General features: G+C 48.3%; 3 protein-coding genes and 1 long non-coding RNA gene across 4 annotated transcripts; 3 read left to right on the top strand and 1 right to left on the bottom strand.

Moving 5' to 3' along the window:
* The first annotated feature begins 3,800 nt into the window (after positions 1 to 3,800).
* LOC308674972 (uncharacterized protein) lies at positions 3,801 to 7,421 on the top strand. Its single transcript, XM_081339878.1, has 2 exons — positions 3,801 to 3,955; positions 4,186 to 7,421. Exon 2 carries the CDS (start codon positions 4,273 to 4,275, stop codon positions 5,497 to 5,499), a length of 1,227 nt encoding a protein of 408 aa, XP_081196004.1. The 5' UTR covers positions 3,801 to 3,955; positions 4,186 to 4,272; the 3' UTR covers positions 5,500 to 7,421.
* Positions 7,422 to 9,825: 2,404 nt separating this feature from the next.
* Positions 9,826 to 11,821, bottom strand: LOC308674978 (mitochondrial-processing peptidase subunit alpha-like). The gene is made up of 6 exons (XM_081339884.1): positions 11,761 to 11,821; positions 11,435 to 11,631; positions 11,270 to 11,349; positions 10,852 to 10,934; positions 10,443 to 10,529; positions 9,826 to 10,095 (listed from the first exon to the last, which is right to left on the bottom strand). Exons 1-5 carry the CDS (start codon positions 11,805 to 11,807, stop codon positions 10,469 to 10,471), a joined length of 468 nt encoding a protein of 155 aa, XP_081196010.1. The 5' UTR covers positions 11,808 to 11,821; the 3' UTR covers positions 9,826 to 10,095; positions 10,443 to 10,468.
* Positions 11,822 to 11,988: 167 nt separating this feature from the next.
* Positions 11,989 to 18,152, top strand: LOC308674982. The gene is made up of 3 exons (XR_014028019.1): positions 11,989 to 12,056; positions 16,883 to 16,981; positions 18,123 to 18,152. It is a non-coding gene; the product is annotated as an uncharacterized lncRNA (long non-coding RNA).
* Positions 13,929 to 15,678, top strand: LOC308674970 (uncharacterized protein). The gene is made up of 2 exons (XM_081339876.1): positions 13,929 to 13,961; positions 14,189 to 15,678. The coding sequence occupies exon 2, from the start codon at positions 14,271 to 14,273 to the stop codon at positions 15,522 to 15,524; it is 1,254 nt and encodes a 417-aa protein (XP_081196002.1). The 5' UTR covers positions 13,929 to 13,961; positions 14,189 to 14,270; the 3' UTR covers positions 15,525 to 15,678.
* Positions 18,153 to 19,005: the final 853 nt, after the last annotated feature.

Raw genomic sequence — 19,005 nt, 5'->3', positions numbered from 1 at the left:
TTACATTTCAGCTATAGCCATGTATGGAATGTCATTGTTTCTGTTACTTTCTTCTGTTACTTTCTTGTACGTGTTCCAACGGGATTGTCCGTCTGCACGTAGCAGGGTCATCTGATTTCTGGTAAACTGCAACTTATGAACAGAAACGAAACTTATCTCTGCCCTGAGTCAGACCTGCGCCATTTTATGTGAGCCTAAGGTGGAAATATCACAGGTTTCCTACACCTGAGGGTTTTTTTTCTTTTTTCATATAGAAAAATCCAAGAGTGCTCTCCACCACCACCACCCCTGCTGGATACCCCAGGAAAAGTTCCTTCTTTACCCAGGAAACCAGTTCCACCAACCTGCTCTGCAGCTTCCAAGCAACAGCCTGGCTGACCTGATCAGGTGTCAGGACCCACCCCAATCCACATCTTAGGAAAGAACTCTTGGAGACAGGATTGTCCAAACAGGAACTTTTACTAAAACATGGTTGACAGTGGATAATCTAGACAGGATCTGGAAAATGTGTTGCAGATCGATACTTTTAAAGTGTCCCCGAGTAAAAACCTCTACCTTCAGTCCATTTGGTCAATCCGGGTTCAGTTAAGTTTCATGTGTCAAAACCCTTCTTGGGAAAAGAGAACTTCAATGCATTTTCAACTTTTGCTTCCTCCCCTTCAAATTCCAATCAGAGATAAACCAGAATTCCTCATCCCCCTCTTTCTTTGTTCTTCTCAGTTCAAAGTTTCTTCCCTGGTCTTTGATGATGGCCTCCAGGCAGGCTGAATAAACAACCTTCCATCTAATGGATAGGGATAGCCAATTAATGGGAATGGCAGAATCCATCGTCCCGGGCCTAGGTTTGCAGCTCTCCAGCCTTGAACAGGGCAGCAGTGGGAAGAGGACCCACAGAAATTGCTCTTGGTTGCTCTCATGGAATTTATGGAACCATCTTCCGGTCGAGCTCTGGATGGCGCCCGACCTTCGCTCCTTCCGGCACGATCTCAAAACCTACCTTTTCGAACAAGCTGGCCTGGCCTGATGGGATGGGGTTGGGTTTTATTAATCTGTTTTAACCTTTTTTAATGTGTTCTAACTTATTCATGGGCATTGTTGTTTAATCGTTTTTAATTTTTGTATCTTGTTTTTTAATATGTATTGCCCTGTTCACCGCCCTGAGTCCTTCGGGAGAAGGGCGGTATACAAATAAAATAAATAAACAAATAAATAAATAAATAAATAATATGTTGCCATTGAGGCTTATTGCAGGGACTCGCCCAAAGGGTGTCCACTGGGAACCTTCTCCAGCCGGGGACTCTCAGCCTGGCCCTGGACATCATTGGCTGTCCTGGGAAGTAATCTTGATTAGGGTTAGTTGGGACTTCAATGGGAAAGGTGGTTCTCAAGGCCAGTTTACGGGACCATCTCTTCTCCCCATTTTCCTTCTTTCTCTTTGGCAGGGCAGAAGAATTCCTCATCCCCCTCTTTCTTTGTTCTTCTCAGTTCAAAGTTTCTTCCCTGGTCTTTGATGATGGCCTCCAGGCAGGCTGAATAAACAACCTTCCATCTAATGGATAGGGATAGCCAATTAATGGGAATGGCAGAATCCAGTAACAGGGTGAGATTTAGGGTTGCACAGATAGGGAGTTAGGAATGGAATATAAATGGATTCTGACACCAGGGTTCCAAATTCACAGCTCTAGTGCCTTCCAAACTGCCTGATCAAAGGAAGCACCTGATTTTCCATGCTATTTTTTTATTTAGAAGAAAGTCATAAATCAAAATTTACACTCAATGCATTATGAAGGATCTGTCAATACTGTTTAATTGCATCAGTGTCAATGGATTTCACAGTAAATTGAAATTATTTGGTAAAAAGGTACCCCTAAATACTTTTTGCTCCAATGGGAGGATTCGACCATTCACCTTGTCCTTGACTCTTCTGCACAGAATTTGAGGGGCCGAAACTGGGCACAGTATTTATGATGCAGGTTGAGCAAAGCAGAACCGATCAGAACAATTCTTGGCCTCTGTTTCATGGCCCTGATCTGAATTCTTAGGACAGTTTCTGGCTCCTTCTCCTCCTTCAGGGTCTCAGCTGCAGCCAGGATGGCCCAGAAAAGGGGCAGCTGAGAGGCCGGCTGGAACTCAAGCAGGAAGTAAGGAAGGCTGGTCTTGGACAACAGGCAAAGCCCCAGAAATCCAGCCCTTGTCAACACTGCCACACTTAGCATGTGTGAATGGGGTGTTAGATTCTAGGGAAGAAATTGTGTTGTGTTGTGTGAACTGAAACAAGACGTTGTGCTGAAGTATAAAATCGCAACTTTCTTGCCATTCAGCCTCTACAGTGCGTTTGCCAGCCTACCTGGGCAGGTTGTTGTGAGCTCTAATCTAGGGCCAGACAGTGCCCCGCCTCCTTGAGAGGAATAGCTGCCCTCCAAAGGAAACACTGGGCCGAGCGTATCTGGGCTGCAGTGGTCCCAAGGGCCAGCAGGTGGCGCCAAGACCCATCCTTGGCTGCCCCTGATGGCCAGTGGGGGAGTTGCTGTTCAGCTGTACTTCATCTCCAGGGCTGGGAAAGCCATGGCGCTCCGCGCCCCCCCCTCAACAAAGACCTCAGCGGGTCCCTCAAAGATCTTTCCACTGGCAGTTCCTGGGCAAGTGCAAGGAAGGACCCGCAGATTGTGGGGGACGGAGCTGGAGGGCTGGCGTGGCCTTCATCGTCCCGGGCCTAAGTTTGCAGCTCTCCAGCCTTGAACAGGGCAGCAGTGGGAAGAGGACCCACAGAAGTTGCTCTTGGTTGCTCTCATATGTTGCCATTGAGGCTTATTGCAGGGACTCGCCCGAAGGGTGTCCACTGGGAACCTTCTCCAGCCGGAGACTCTCAGCCTGGCCCTGGACATCATTGGCTGTCCTGGGAAGTAATCTTGATTAGGGTTAGTTGGGACTTCAATGGGAAAGGTGGTTCTCAAGGCCAGTTTATGGTACCATCTCTTCTCCCCACTTTCCTCCTTTCTCTTTGGCAGGGCAGAAGATGTGAGAAAAAAACCCAAGAAAAACATTTGGGAAAATCATGAGATGAATACAAATATTTAAAGTCAAACAATAATTGCATATCCTCCTTCCCGCCCCCCTATGCACGAAGAGGTTCCAGTGTGAATGCAGAGCGAGTGAAGGGAGGGGCAGAAGCTCTGGAGAGCCAAAACACCGAAACAGGCAGATTCGTCCATGAGATCAGGATCAGAATCACAGAATTAATGTAAATGAATTAACAAATAAATGATGATGATGATGATGATGAGAGTTGGAAGGAACCCTGGAGGTCTTCTAGTCCAGCCCCCTGCTCAGGAAGGAGACCCTATACCATATCAGACAAATGGCTGTCGAGTCTCTTCTTAAAACCTTCCAGTGTTGGAGCACGTTCAGCTTCTGGTGGCAGGTAGTTCCACTGCTTAATTCTTCTCCCTGTCAGGAAATTCCTCCCTCCTCCCCGCTCGGTTTCCCTCCGTCCTGCTTCTCCCGCCTTCGGGGGGCTTCGGGGACGAGCCCGGCTCCCTCCTCCTCGGGGCGCCCCCCAGATACGGGAAGGCTGCTCTCCCGCCTCCCCCGCCCTTCTCCCCGTCTGCTCCCACCCCCGCGCGGGAGGGGGGCTGCCTGGGGGCCGCGGGGGGGCCTGGCCGGAGCCCCCCCGGAGGAAGAAGGGAGGAAGCGCCCCCCAACTGCCCCCCGCCCTGCCTGGGGAGAGACTTCGCTACTACGCAGGCGCCATGTAGCTGATGGATGCAAGGAGGACGCCGATTGGTCGCTCTGGCGAGGGCGGCTATTGGCGGAAAGACTCGTAGGGGCGGTCCCTTCAAGCGAAAGAGGAAAAGCAACCAGCAAAAGGGCTCGCAGGGAACTGTCGCCTCCACTTCCGGGAACGAATCGAACTGAGGCGCTTAATTGACTCGGCCGCGGACTGGCTCGGAGCCAGGTAGGGCGCAAGGGATGCCGGGAGTCGCAGTCCGAGCTCTTCTCTGGTGGAGAAAGGGGGGAGGGGGGAGCCCGAGGCCTGGTCTGGCGGGAGGGGCGCTGGGAGGGAGGCCTGCCCGGAAAGTCTCACTGAGAGGCCGAGGCTTCGGCCTTGGTTCCCGGGCGGGACTGGGACTCCCCTCTGGGGAAGGGACGAAGCCGTGACCCGCCTCTCCCCCTTCGCCCCTGCAGGAGTTCGGGCGAGCCCGGCGGAGGAAGGAAGGAAGGAGGACACGTGGAGCAGCCCCGGGAGGAGACGGCGGGGAAGGCGCGGAAGGGATGAGCCGAAGGGGACTCCGGGAAAGGAGGCCGCCTGGAGGGCGAAGCGGGGAACAGGAAACGGGCAGAGACCCTGAGACGGCCCTGGAGGGCGGAGGGTCCCTCAGAAGAGGCGGGAGACTCGGGAAACGCCACAGAATCCAGGAGGGAGGAAAGAAATATCAGTGCCTGGAATGTGGAAAATCCTTTAAAAGAAATAGAGATCTTGAAAGGCATCTAAGAACCCACACTGGAGAGAAGCCATATAAATGCCTAGAGTCTGGAAAGACCTTCATTCAGAGGGGAAACCTTTATGTACATCAAAGGATCCACTCAGGAGAGAAACCACATAAATGCCTGGAGTGTGGAAAGACCTTCAGTCAGACGGGAAACCTTTATTTACATCAAAGGATCCACTCAGGAGAGAAACCACATGAATGCCTGGACTGTGGAAAGAGCTTCAGTCGGAGGGGAAGCCTTTATGTACATCAAAGGATCCACTCAGGAGAGAAACCACATAAATGCCTAGAGTGTGGAAAGACCTTCAGTCTTAGGGGAACTCTGTATAGACATCAAAGGATCCACTCAGGAGAAAAACCATTTAAATGCCTGGACTGTGGAAAGAGCTTCATTCAGAGGGGAAACCTTTATGTACATCAAAGGATCCACTCAGGAGAGAAACCACATGAATGCCTGGAGTGTGGAAAGAGCTTCAGTCGGAGGGGAACTCTGTACAGACATCAAAGCATCCACACAGGAGAAAAACCATTTAAATGCCTAGAGTGTGGAAAGACTTTCAGTCAGAGGGGAAACTTTTATGTACATCAAAGGATCCACTCAGGAGAAAAACCACATGAATGCCTGGAGTGTGGAAAGAGCTTCAGTCTGAGGGGACACCTTTATAGACATCAAAGGATCCACTCAGGAGAGAAACCACATAAATGCCTGGAGTGTGGAAAGAGCTTCAGTCGGAGGGGAAGCCTTTATGTACATCAAAGGATCCACTCAGGAGAGAAACCACATAAATGCCTGGAGTGTGGAAATTGCTTCAGTCAGAGGGGAAGCCTTTATGGACATCAAAGGATCCACTCAGGAGAGAAACCATTTAAATGCCTGGAGTGTGGAAAGAGCTTCAGTCAGAGGGGAAAACTTTATACACATCAAAGGATCCACTCAGGAGAGAAACCACATAAATGCCTGGAGTGTGGAAAGAGCTTCAGTCAGAGGGGACACCTTTATACACATTAAAGGATCCACTCAGGAGAGAAACCACATAAATGCCTGGAGTGTGGAAAGAGCTTCAATCAGAGGGGAAGCCTTTATGGACATCAAAGGATCCACTCAGGAGAGAAACCATTTAAATGCCTGGAGTGTGGAAAGAGCTTCAGTCAGAGGGGAAAACTTTATACACATCAAAGGATCCACTCAGGAGAGAAACCACATAAATGCCTGGAGTGTGGAAAGAGCTTCAATCAGAGGGGAAGCCTTTATGTACATCAAAGGATCCACTCAGGAGAGAAACCACATAAATGCCTGGAATGTGGAAAGAGCTTCAGTCAGAGGAGAAGCCTTTATGTACATCAAAGGATCCACACTGGAGAGAAACCACATAAATGCCTGGAGTGTGGAAATTGCTTCAGTCGGAGGAGCAACCTTTATGTACATCAAAGGATCCATTCAGGGGGAAAAGAGCTTTACTGAAAATAGGGGTCTTCGTAGACATCAAAGAATTCACACAGGAGAGAAACCATATGTCTAGAGTTTGGAAGGTGTGAACACTTACCCTTCATTGCCACCTCATCCTTTGTGTTTCACCATTTTACTGTTCCCTTTATTGCTACTCTGTTTAATGATTTTGCTATTCTGCGATGTCTAATAGTTGAATTTGAATCTTACACACTTTTCAAAGGGGTACGTAATCTTATGAGTAGAAGTCTATTCAATTCCACAAACCCGTATCACAATTTCTTCTCATTGGTGAGATTTCATTTTGAGATTCAGAAGCTGCTACTGGAATGTTCTGAAGAAACTTAGCAATTTCCATTGTGCCCACGGTTCTTTCCATGGGCCTGGAAATCAGACCCTTCTGGGTTAATTTTCCCCTTGAAATAGGACTCTCGCCTCTTCTGTACCTTTTGGCACACTCCCTCCTTCTACACAGAGAACAAACCACTCTTATTACTGAATCAGTTAATTATTACTGAATCAATTAATGAGTCAATTTACCCTTGTCTCTCCTTATGCGGGCCATAACCTTTGCCTCCTCTGAAGACCTCTGTGTTGCAGGAATACAGTCCTTGCTGAAGGCCAAGCAACGGGTTTCTTGAACTTGGTTGTGCTTTCTTGTAACTTTAATATTTTTATGATAACCTTGTAATATTATAGGTGCCTGTAACTTTCTAACTGCAAAACAAGGCACTCTCTCAGGCTGAATAGCAAAGGACTTTTTCATTTGTACATGCTAAAGTTTCAGCTGGCCGAAATGGTAACTTTTCACCACAGATTTCTGTGGCTCATGATGCTCATGATGCCTTTTCCCATGCGAATGTTCTCCTTTTAATACATTGGTTTTAAATGGTTATGTTATGGGATATTTAACTTACTCTCCATGTTTCTGATTAACAGGATTTCTTCCGTCCAATCAACTGTTCTTTTGTACTTTTTCTACTGTATGTGTCCTGTGCTCTTTTCATTAAGAGAAACCTTGTGAGATTAATAAGTTGCCTTTAAATGATCTTCTAATTTGAACAAGTGTGCCGTGTCACAATCTAGGTGTCTGACCTACCCCAGCTTGGACCCTTACGAAGGAAAGATCCTCAACTTCATCAGATTAAAGCAAAAGGTGCCTCTGGTAGAAACCAGTTCTGGGCTTCTGTGGTCTTTGTCACCTGTCATTTCCCACTTTCCTGTTTCCCCATCATGTAGAAACATATTTTCCATTTGTCTAAATACAGCCCTGGGAGACTGAAGAGGTACCAGGTTGATTAGCACGTTTCATACAAATGCTGAATGAGAAAAAGTAACATCCCTTTGTACTGTATTCTCCATGTTCATCCAGATTTTTCTCAAATGTAGGTTTAAAATCTACAAAGTCTTCATGCAGTGATTTTGTCCGTGCCATTTTGTTTTACTGGGAAGAATGTTAGTGATAAATCAAAATTTACACCCGATGCATTATGCAAGGAAATATCAATGTTGTTTCATTGCATCAGTTTCAACTGATTTCACAGAAGATTGAGATTTGATAAAGTTACCCCTACTTTTTGCTTCAACAGGTGGACTCGACCATTCACCTTGTCCTCTGAAACTTAATAATAGTAATAGGTCACCTAGTCCAACCCCCTGCTCAGCCAGGAAACCCTATACCATTTCAGACAAATGGCTGTGTAAAGTATTTGAGGGACTCAAACTGGGCAAAGTATTTATGCTGGTGGTTGGCTGGAGCAGAACCAGGTGGAAGAATTCTTGGTCTGTTTTGTGTCTACCATCTGTATTTTTATGAGGGGGGCAGTTTCTGGCTCCTTATCTCTCCTTCAGGAAAGGTTTCAGCTGGAACCAGGATTGCCACCGAGATGGCAGCCCAAGGCATCTCGGCCCAGCCCAGGCCAACCAGACACTGATGTACAACCTGTTTGCGTCCATCAAAGTCAGAACCCGCCTTAGATCCACAGGGCAGCCCTGGAACCAGCAACGTTTCTCCCTGGGTGCAGTGGAGTCTGGTGACCCTGCTGACTATCTTGCCCCACAGGCTTACTTCACCCAGGGTGCTGGCCATCTCCTGTGTGCACAGCCTGTTGGCGGGGTGGCTCGCTGGTTCCAGGGCTGCCCCGTGAATCCGAGGCTCAGCTTGTTCTGGCTTTGATGGACGCAACCAGGTTGCAGATCAGCGCCACCCCCCACCTCCATGGTCCCCTCGCTGAACTAGCCTTGCAGCCACGAGGCTTCCCTTTCACCAGGACCAGCCCCGCCCACCCACGAGGCATAGCGACGGCCAGTGGCAGCATGGAGACCGCTAGCACTGCCAATGTCTCTGTCTCCTCCTATCACCGAGCATATCTGGGCTGCTGGGCTCCCGAGGGCCGATAGGTGGCGCCAACATCTGTCCTTTGCTGCCCCCTGATGGCCGGTAGGGTAGTTGCAGCAAAGACCTCAGTGGGTCCCTCAAAGATCTCTTCGTTGGTGCTTCCTGCAGCCTGCGGGCCGGAGCTGGAAGGCTGCCCGGGCGGCGAGGGCAAGTGGAGCTGCCTTCATCATCCACGACCGCAGTGGAGAAGACCTGTGAATGAAAGTGCTGGAAGGCACCATCTTTGTACCTGGCGGAAGCACTGCAAGTGCCATCTTTGCAGCAGGAGGAAGCAAAAGTTAACTGAGCTCGCTGTCGCATTTGCAGCTGCCGGAACAGAGTGAGGCTCCTGGTACCCTCTGCAGGCGGTCAGCGGGAAAAGGAAAGGGATGAACTGGGCAATCGCCTAGATTAGAACTATGGCCCTTTTTTGACTTGTGGACTTCAAGTCCCAGAATTCCTCAGCCAGCCAAATACTGTCCATGCTGGCTCAGGAATTCTGCGAGCGGAAGTCCACAAATAATAGAGGATCGTTCCTCACCTCTGACATACAGCAACCTGAAGGGGGATGTAGCAGTACCCAAGGTTCTGTTCACATGACCTGCTTCCCCACTCCTGGCTTTGCATACCCAGACCCCTGGCATTGTTTAACGGTGTGTGTGTGTGTGTGTATAGAAAACTGATTTATAATACATGATGTGTTTGGTTTATAATACATGTGTAGGCGAATTTTTCCCATGTAATTTTGGGAGATGGGCAATCCTCCGAGTGTAACAAAAGGAGTCATACCTAAATAAATGGGCACATCCCCCAAATTCCCTGCCCTTGGATATCCCAGAAAGCCACTTTTGAACATCCCTGAGTGGATCCTGGCTTCTCTGTTAGGTATGCAAGATACAATCTGTGAAAACTATTTCTAGGGTGGCTTATCATCATGGAGTCGTGTTATGTAGAGATGGAGGTCAAGGATATGAAGGGACGTGCGCAGCAAACTGCCTGTCTTAGTATCTTATTCCCATGTTCTATGAGCTCATTCTAATTAGCCTTGCCAAGGATTGCAAGAGCCAGCCAGATAAGAACTAGCTAGATAAGGAAGGCTTCTTCCCTGGCTTGGGAGATTCGGGATGTTCTCTAAGATTGACTAGGGAGTAGAACAATAGATAATGCTTTTGCTGTGCGTAATTTCCTGCTGGTTAACACTGTATAAATACAATAAACACTGCGTAGGCAGACAGACATATTTGGGACACCTTGCTTGACTGGTCTTTGAATCCCACAGTGGTAGTGAAATGCTCGGGATGCAACAACGATCATATGTTTGCTGATAACTTGGGCTGTTCTTCACGGTTTGCTACTTCAGCTGGAATTAGTTCCTGGGAACAGTTCAGAGCCGACAGGTTATTAGTGAAGGCAAATTCAAATTTAGAATAGAGGTGGAAGGCGTCTTGGAGCTCTTGTTAGGACCCACCCCAATCGACATCTTAGGAAAGAAAGAACTCTTGAAACAGGAATTATCCAAAAGGAGCTTTTACTAAAACATGATTGGTAATGGAATACTAGACAGGATCTGAAACTGTGTTACAGATTGGTACTTTTAAAGAGTCCCCAAGTCAAACCCCTCCCCTCAAACCATCTGGTCAGTCCCGGATCAATGAAAATTCAGGTGTCAAACCCTTCCATGGGAAAGAGGGATCTTCCATTCTCCTCTGGCAGAAATCACAAACATCTTTATGGCAACGCAATTTGCGTTCAGGTGGGACAGCGAAATCCTGTCTGGCTCTCTTTTGAAGCACAGAAGACGCCATGACAATCTCACCTGGCAATCTACTTTTTTAACTATACTATTTAAATTTTGTGTGTGTGTGTATATATATATATATATATATATATATATATATATAGAGAGAGAGAGAGAGAGAGAGAGAGAGAGAGAGTGTGTGTGTGTGTGTGTTGGGGGAGGGGATATACATACATACAGATATACACATATGTATTCTCTATATAGATACATACATACACATACACACATATTCACTCTCTCTATATATACATACACACACACACATGGCCAAGTGAGATTGTCACGGCATCTTCTGTACATACATATATATCTGAACTAGATTATTACCTGACAGTCTGGGCTGGAGAACCACATCAGCTGACCATGGGGTCCAGGCCCCTGCTATCTGCAGAAACAGCGTACATTGTGGTATCCCTGAAAGAAGAGCAAATTGGTTTTATGTTCTACTGGGGTGGCATGGTCGCCTCCACCCAGGGTGTGAAAAATGGCATCACTCAAAGCAAACTCGAATGACAGAATTTCCCCTTAGCCTCCCTGTGAAGGACAGATCACATGCTAAAACGGGAGCCGGGAAAAGTCCCAAAGATGCTTTTTCAGTAACTACGACGTGGATAATTTGAGAATCTCCACATAGACAGAGTTAGGAAAAAGGACGCCATACGCCAAACAGGTTCCAGTCAAAAGCCACACATAGCTCGGCTAGGCTTTGTCGAAGGATGCCTGACAGGAAACAGACCTTGACACCTGGCAATCACAGATGCCTCCGTGCTTCTCCAACGTGAGAAGGATCTCATCCTTGCTGCTAAACCGGGCGGTAGACTAAACGGAGAAGGGAGGGAGAAAGCAGGAACCGGGTCAAGGAGGCAAAAATAAAAGGCAACTCAGCCCTAGTACAGGGCTAGGCAGCCTTGGCTCTTTTCTGAGCCGGCTCAGCAATTCTGGGCGTGGAAGCCACGAAAGAGCCAAGGCGGCCTACCCCTGCCCTCACGCATCCGAGGCTGGCTGGCAGCTTTTGGAGCAGAACTCGGGCCAAGAGCCCAGCAGGCAGGGGCGGGGGACAGGTGGCCTGCCTGGGGGCCTCGCTGACCGTCCGGCAGGCTGGCCATAAGCCCGACCCTTTCGCCTCCCCACCCCCCTCCGGGAAAGGCACTCACGGAAAAGGCCAGCTTCTCCAGGAAGTGGGCAACGCCGCCGGTGTACTTGGCTTCGTGCCTCGAGCCGGAGTTGATCAGCACTGGGCAGACGGGCGGGGGAGACGGTCAGCTCTCGGCCACGCTTCGGCCCCGCCGCCCCCCGCCGCCGCCCCCCGCGCCCCTTACCGCCCAGGGTGCAGAAGGGCCCGAACCTCCGCTGGGAGGCCACGCGCAGCCCGCCCTCCAGGGCGCTGACCTCCGTCTCGAAGCCCTCCGGCCCGTCCAGGCCGGCGAAGGCGGGCTTGGGCAGCCCCGGCAGAGGGGCCGTCAGCGGCGTGCCCGGGTAGCCGCCCCCGCTGCTGAACCGCCGCGAGCCGGCCAGCCTGCAACGGGAGGAGGGGGAGGCTGAGGCGAGGGAGGGCGAAAGGAAGCCCCGGGGGCAGGGAGGCCGTTCCCCACAGGAGTCCCCTCGGCCGGGGGACGCGAAAATCGAGGCCGAGGCCTCGACTCACCTCCGCGCCGGGCCCAAAAGGCCCCTCCGCACCGCGCTGGCCGCCATCTCGCTCGCCGAGGAGGAGGACGCCGATTGGTCGCTGGGCTGACGGCGCCGGCGATGGGCGGGAAGGAGGTGAGGGTCCCGCCCCCGCTTCCGGCATTGGGCCGGAAGTGCCCGGAGGCAGGTGAACCCCGGGGGATGCCGGGAGTGGCGGTGGGCGGAGCGCGAGGCCTGGTCGGGCGGGGGGGGGACGGCTGAGGAGGCCCCAGAGCGGCCCTTGGAGCCGCCCGGAATGGCCTGGAAAACGTTCCGGTGACGAAAGGAGTTCGAGTGGAGGGAGGGGGGTTAACTTGCAAATGTGCTGGCAGACAAGCAGGTGCACTGTTTTGCCAGTCAGCTGCAGGAAGAAGAGGAAATTTTATTTTATTTATTTTAATCCCATTTATATCCCGCCCTTCTCCGAAGACTCAGGGTGGCTTACAATCTAAGCACAAATCAAATGTGCTTAGCAATATGAGACAGGTGCCAGCCCAGGGTTGGAAGGCTGTGTCTCAGGACACGCTGGCCACGGCAGCAACAGGAGCCCCTTCCGAAGGGGAGATAGGGAGGAAAATGGGAGATAGGGAGGATATTGCCTGTGTGGGCAATAGAGGTTGAAAAATCCAAGTGTTAAGGGGAGAGGCGTTGGAGGGATTTCCCTTCCCTCAGCTGCAGTTTTGCAAAGGGGTCCTGGGGAGAGAAGGGGCCAGAGAGAAGCTGGATCTGGGCAAGGAGGGGCTCTTGTTGCAACTAGAGGCGAGGGGGCTGACTGACACAATAATTTTGCTGCCCCTGATGTAATTTGCAGTTATCGTTCATGACAGATTGATATATTGACCCCAAACTGTACACCTATGACCACAATTGAACCAAAAGTTTCTGTTGCTGACCGTTGTTAAGTGAGTTGCGCTCCATTTTACTACCTTTTTTTTGCTATAGTTTTCAGGTCATCTCCCCAGTTTTTAAGCCAGTTAGTGCAGCTGCTAAGTGACTCACACCATTGTTAAGCGAATCTGGCTTCCTTCGCTGACTTTGCTTGTCAGACGGCAGCTGCAGAGGTTATAAAGTGTGAGCACGTGAGCCTGGCACTGTGCGACTGTCGGGAATACACGCCAGTTGCCTGAATTTTGGTCACGTGACCATGGGGATCTGCAATGCTCACAATTGTGCAAATTGATCATGTCACTTTTATTCAGAGTTGCTGTAACATCAATCACTAAACAAATGGTGTTAAGTCGAGGACTCTCTCTACAGCCCTTGAAAAACACCCCATAATATCCCCCAAAACAGAACTGTCCTGCAACCAATCTCCAAAACTAGCCCAATTGGGTAGAAAAACTGCTCCACTCTCTGTTCCCAGCCAGTATTCCAACTCAGTCCCCAAACTTCCACCTCATGGACACAGTTTGGCTTTTCAAGGGAAGAAAATGACACTGTTGTACTTTTGGTACACCCTACAGTTAAATTTGGTCTGCTAAAGCTTTGCAAACTCAGGAGATAAATGTGGGAATGGTTGAATCCAAAATAAAGCATCTCACCCCACTGAAAAGTCTTCTGCCCTGGAAATAGTCAGCTGGTTTCTAATCAAAGCTTTATTACGGTCAAAGAGAGAAGGGTAGAGTTAGGTGTATGAAAAAGCATAAAAACTATTGCAAAAGTAAAAGATTGATTTTACTATATGTGGAAGTAGTCACAATCAGAGCACTCAGGGCGGGGAGTCCCAAGCTGGGCGAGGGGCTTCTTGGCACCCCAGGAGCCGACTCTGAGCTCCCTCTGCCCAGAGGAAGGCAGTGCTAGGAAGCGCCAAGATCCGGCGCAGAAGCTTCAGTCTCCCTGCCCTGCGATGGACGAGTCAGGATTAAGGAAGAGACATAGCTGCCACAGTCGGGGGTATGGAGCCCCCAAAGGGGCAGCAGCGTTAAGACGTTATACGGCACCCCCAAATCCACAGACTTCGCTACTGCGCAGGCGCCACCTGGCTGGCTGAGGAAGGGCGACGCGGATTGGTCACTCTGGCGAGAGCGGCGATTAACAAAAAGACTCTTCGGGGCGGTCCCTTCAAGCGAAAGAGAAACAGCTACCAGGAAAAGGGTGCGCAGAGAAGTCCCGCCTCCACTTCCGGGAACGAATAGAACTGAGGCGCCTAATTGACTCGGTCGCGGCCTGGTTCGGAGCCAGGTAGGGCGCAAGGCATGCCGGGAGTCGCAGTCCGAGCTCTTCTCTGGCGGAGAAAGGGGGGAGGGGGGAGCCCGAGGCCTGGTCTGGCGGGAGGGGCGCTGGGAGGGAGGCCTGCCCGGAAAGTCTCACTGAGGCCGAGGCTTCGGCTTTCCTCCCGGGACGGGCTGGGACTCCCCTCCGTGGAAGGGACGAAGCCGTGACCCGCCTCTCCCCCTTCGCCCCTGCAGGACTTCGGGCGACCCGGCGGAGGAAGGAAGGAGGCCCCTCGGAGCAGCCCCTGGAGGAGACTGCGGGGAAGGCCCGGAAGGGATGGGCCGAAGGGGACTCCGTGAAAGGAGGCCGCCTGGAGGGCGAAGCGGGGAGCGGGAAACGGGCGGAGACCCCGAGACGGGCCTGGAGGGCGGAGGGTCCCTCAGAAGAGGCGGGAGACTCGGCAAACGCCACAGAATCCAGGAGGGAGGAGAGAAATATCAGTGCCCAGAATGTGGAAAATCCTTTAAGAGAAATGGAGATCTTAAAAATCATCTAAGAATCCACACTGGAGAAAAACCAATTAAATGCCCGGAGTTTGGAAAATCCCTTGAAAGAAATGGAGATCTTGAAAGGCATCTGAGAATCCACACAGGAGAAAAACCATATGAATGCCTGGAGTGTGGAAAGAGCTTCACTCGGACGGGACACCTTCGTATCCATCAAAGGATCCACACAAGAGAGAAACCGCATAAATGCTCTGACTGTGGAAAAAGCTTCAGTCGGAGGGGCACCCTTTATATACATCAAAGGATCCACACAGGAGAAAAGCCGTATAAATGCCTTGAATGTGGGAAAAGCTTCAATGTGAGGGGAAACCTTTATAAACATCAAAAAATTCACACTGGAGAAAAACAGCATAAATGCCTGGAGTGTGGAAAGAGCTTTAGTCAGAGAGGAAACCTTTATAAACATCAAAAAATTCACACTGGAGAGAAACCATATGAATGTTTCGAATGTGGAAAGAGATTTATTAATGGTGAAAAACTCAGTAATCATCAAAGGATCCACACAGGAGAAAAACCATATAAATGCCTGGAATGTGGAAAAAGCTTCAGTCAGAGGGGAGATCTCTCTAATCATCAAAGAATTCACACAGGAGAGAAACCATTTGAATGCTTGGAGTGTGGAAAGAGTTTCACTCGGATAGGACACCTTTATATCCATCAAAGGATCCACACTGGAGAAAAACCATATGAATGCCTGGTGTGTGGGAAGAGCTTTACTGTGGCTGGACACCTCCGAAGACATCAAAGGATCCACACAGGAGAAAAAACGTATAAATGCCTGGAGGGCTTTGAGTGTGGAAAGAGCACCTTTTCCATTCATCAAAGAATCCACTCAGGAGAGACACAGCATAAATTCCTGCAGTGTAGAAAGAGCTTCAGTCTAAGGGGAAACCTTTATGTACATCAAAGGATCCATTCAGGGGAGAAAGCATATAAATGCCTCCAGTGTGGAAAGATCTTTACTGAAAATAGTGGTCTTCGTAAACATCAAAGAATTCACACAGGAGAAAAACCATATGTCTAGAGTTTGGAAGGTGTGAACACTTACTGTTCATTGCCATCTCATCCTTTGTGTGACAACATTTTACTGCTCCCTTTATTGCTACTCTCTGTTTAATGATTCTGCTATTCTGTGATGCCTAATAGTTGAATTTAAATCTTACACACTTTTCAAGGAGTACAAAATCTTATGAGTAGAAGTGTATTCAATTCCACAAACTCATATCACAATTTCTTCTCATTGCTGAGATTTCATTTTGAGATTGAGAAGCTACTACTGAAATGTTCTTCCCATGGGCCTAGAAATCAGAGCGCTCTCTCCTGGGTTAATTTTCCCCTTGAAAATTTTCCATTCGTCAAAGAATCCACTCAGGAGAGACACAGCATAAATTCCTGGAGTGTAGAAAGAGCTTCAGTCTAAGGGGAAACCTTTATGTACATCAAAGGATCCATTCAGGGGAGAAAGCATATAAATGCCTCCAGTGTGGAAAGATCTTTACTGAAAATAGTGGTCTTCGTAAACATCAAAGAATTCACACAGGAGAAAAACCATATGTCTAGAGTTTGGAAGGTGTGAACACTTACTGTTCATTGCCATCTCATCCTTTGTGTGACAACATTTTACTGCTCCCTTTATTGCTACTCTCTGTTTAATGATTCTGCTATTCTGTGATGCCTAATAGTTGAATTTAAATCTTACACACTTTTCAAGGAGTACAAAATCTTATGAGTAGAAGTGTATTCAATTCCACAAACTCATATCACAATTTCTTCTCATTGCTGAGATTTCATTTTGAGATTCAGAAGCTACTACTGAAATGTTCTTCCCATGGGCCTAGAAATCAGAGCGCTCTCTCCTGGGTTAATTTTCCCCTTGAAATAGTTCCGTACTTTTTGGCACACTCCTTCCTTCAACACAGAGGACAAACTGCACTCTTGGTTATTACTGAATCAATTAATGAGTCTATTTACCCTTTTCTCTCCTTATGCGGGCCATAACCATTGCCTCATGTGAAGACCTCTGTGTTGCAGGAATATAGTCCTTGCTGAGGGCCAAGCAACGGCTTTTTTGCACTTGGTTGCACTTTCTTGTAACTTTAATGTTTTTGTGATAACCTTGTAATATAGAAGGTTTCTGCCTTAGCATCTAGGTGCTTGTAACTTTCTAACTGCAAAACAAGGCACTCAGGCTGAATAGCAAAGGACTTTTTCAGTTGTACATGCTAGAAGATTCAGCTGCCTAAAAATGTCCCTTTTCACAATAGATTTCTGTGGCTCATGCTCTGGATGCCTTTTCCCATGTGAACATTCTCCTTTTAATACAATGGTTTGAAATGGTTATTATGGGATGTTTAACTTATTGTCCATGTTTCTGATTAACAGGATTTCTTCCATCCAATCAACTATTCTTGTAGTATGAAAGGAGACTCACACGAATCTTGAGCAGCTGTGTTCTTTATTGGTTAACATTCACTCATATATGTATGTCTTAAAACAATAGCTTTAGCAGTTAAACATTAACAGTTTACATGCCATCCCGAAATTGGTTGTTTTTCCTTATCTATTGCTTATCCTTTTCAATTAACACAAGGAATAATATATGATCCAGTTTCCTGCATTCCATAAGCTTATCTTTCTAATTTAAGATCTTGTTTTTTGCATGTTATCTCAAGCCCACTCTGTACACATCCTTTGCAGTCCCTGTCTGAGCTTTGCCATCCAAAAAGGAACATACAGAATGTGTACTTCAAGATGGACTCAGGAAACATGCTACATATTCTTTTGTACTTTTTCTACTGTATGTGTCCTGTGCTCCTCTTTTCATTAAGGGAAACCTCCTTGTGAGATTAATAAGTTGCCTTTAAATGATCTTCTAATTGGAACAAGTGTCCCATCAGGTACAAATTTTCCCTTTGTCCACACCCCACCCCACCCCCAATGCCCGTCCAGATGGCAGGACCTGGCTCTAGAGCTAATTTGGCCTTCATGGTTGGGGATGTCATTGTTTGATATAATCTAAATGGGTTTTCCAAATGTCAGCACCATGTAAGACCATCCCCAGATATCTGAAACTCTTGTAAATTGGATGCTCTCAGTAGTTCCCTTATCTTTATAAAGCTTTTTAGCAGAAACAAGAGACTCTAAGGCCAACAAAGCTTTGTGAGATACGATCCATATCCTCAGCATATAGGAGGAGAAGTAGGGCCCAGGGATTGACACAGGTGTTAGCAGGAGAATGATCAGATGAGCTGTTGAGCAGCGGAGTTGCTACATAAAGAGCGTGGAGGTCTAAATACAGCCCTGGGAGACTGAAGAGGTACCAGGTTGATTAGCACATTTCATACAAATGCTGAATGAGAAAAAGTAACATCCCTTTGTACTGTATTCGCCATGTTCATCAAGATTTCTCTCAAATGTTGGTTTAAAATCTACAAAGGCTTCATGCAGTGATTTTGTCCATGCCATTTTGTTTTATTTAGAAGAATGTTAGTCATAAATCAAAATTCACAGCCGATGTATTATGCAAGGAACTATCAGTGCTGTTTAATTGCATCAGTTTCAACTGATTTCACAGTAGATTGAGATTTGATAAAAAGGTACCCCTAACTTTTTGCTTCTACAGGGGGACTCGACCATTCACCTTGTCCTTCTCTGAAACTTGGAAGGGACCTTGCAGGTCCAGCTCGAACCAGGATTGCCACCGAGACGGGCCAACTGATAGGCCAGCTTGAACTCAGCCAGGAAGTAATGAAGGCTGGACTTGGACAACAGCCAGAAATCCAACTCTTCTCAACACTGCCACACTTAGCAAATGTGAATGTGGGTGTTAGATGCTATGGAGAGAGTAGTGTTGCGTGAATCAAATCAAAATTTATTTATTTATTTATTTATTTATTGATGGGATTTATATCCCGCCCTATCTCCTGAAGGACTCAGGGCGGCTCACAATAAAACATATAATAAGTGCATAAATCAAGATAAATGAAATTGAGAACATCAGTGCAATAAAAAATTAGAGAATTTAAAAATGAATTAAAAATACTAAATATAAATTAATTAAGATGCCTGTCAGTCTAGGTCAGCTTGGTGGAACAGGTGTGTTTTGAGGCCGCGGCGAAAGGAAATTTACTGGTCTGGCCACGATATCTCAAGCTCTGGAGCAGACATGTCAAACACAAGGCCCACGGGCCACATCCAGCCTGCAATGTTGTCCGTCTGTCCCGGAGACCTGCTCTGGAACAACAAAAGACCACCCCAGGCCAACCAGACATTGATCTACAACCTGGTTGCGTCCATCAAAACTAGAACGTGCTCAGCTTTAGATCCACAGGGCAGCCCTGGAACCAGCGACGTTCCCTGCCCTGCTTACCGGGTGCACAAGCAAGTGGAGTCTCCTGGCTATCTTGCCCCGCAGGCTGACTTCACCCAGGGTACTGGCCATCTCCTGTGCGCACACCCTGGTGGTGGGGCGGCTTCCTGGTTCTAGGGCTGTCCCATGGATCTAA

The sequence above is a fragment of the Vipera berus genome, assembly GCF_964194415.1.
Source record: "Vipera berus genome assembly, chromosome: 15".
Classification (NCBI taxonomy): Eukaryota; Metazoa; Chordata; class Lepidosauria; order Squamata; family Viperidae; genus Vipera; species Vipera berus.
The sequence above is the reverse complement of the archived record's forward strand: the minus strand, read 5'-3'. Positions and strand labels throughout refer to the sequence as shown.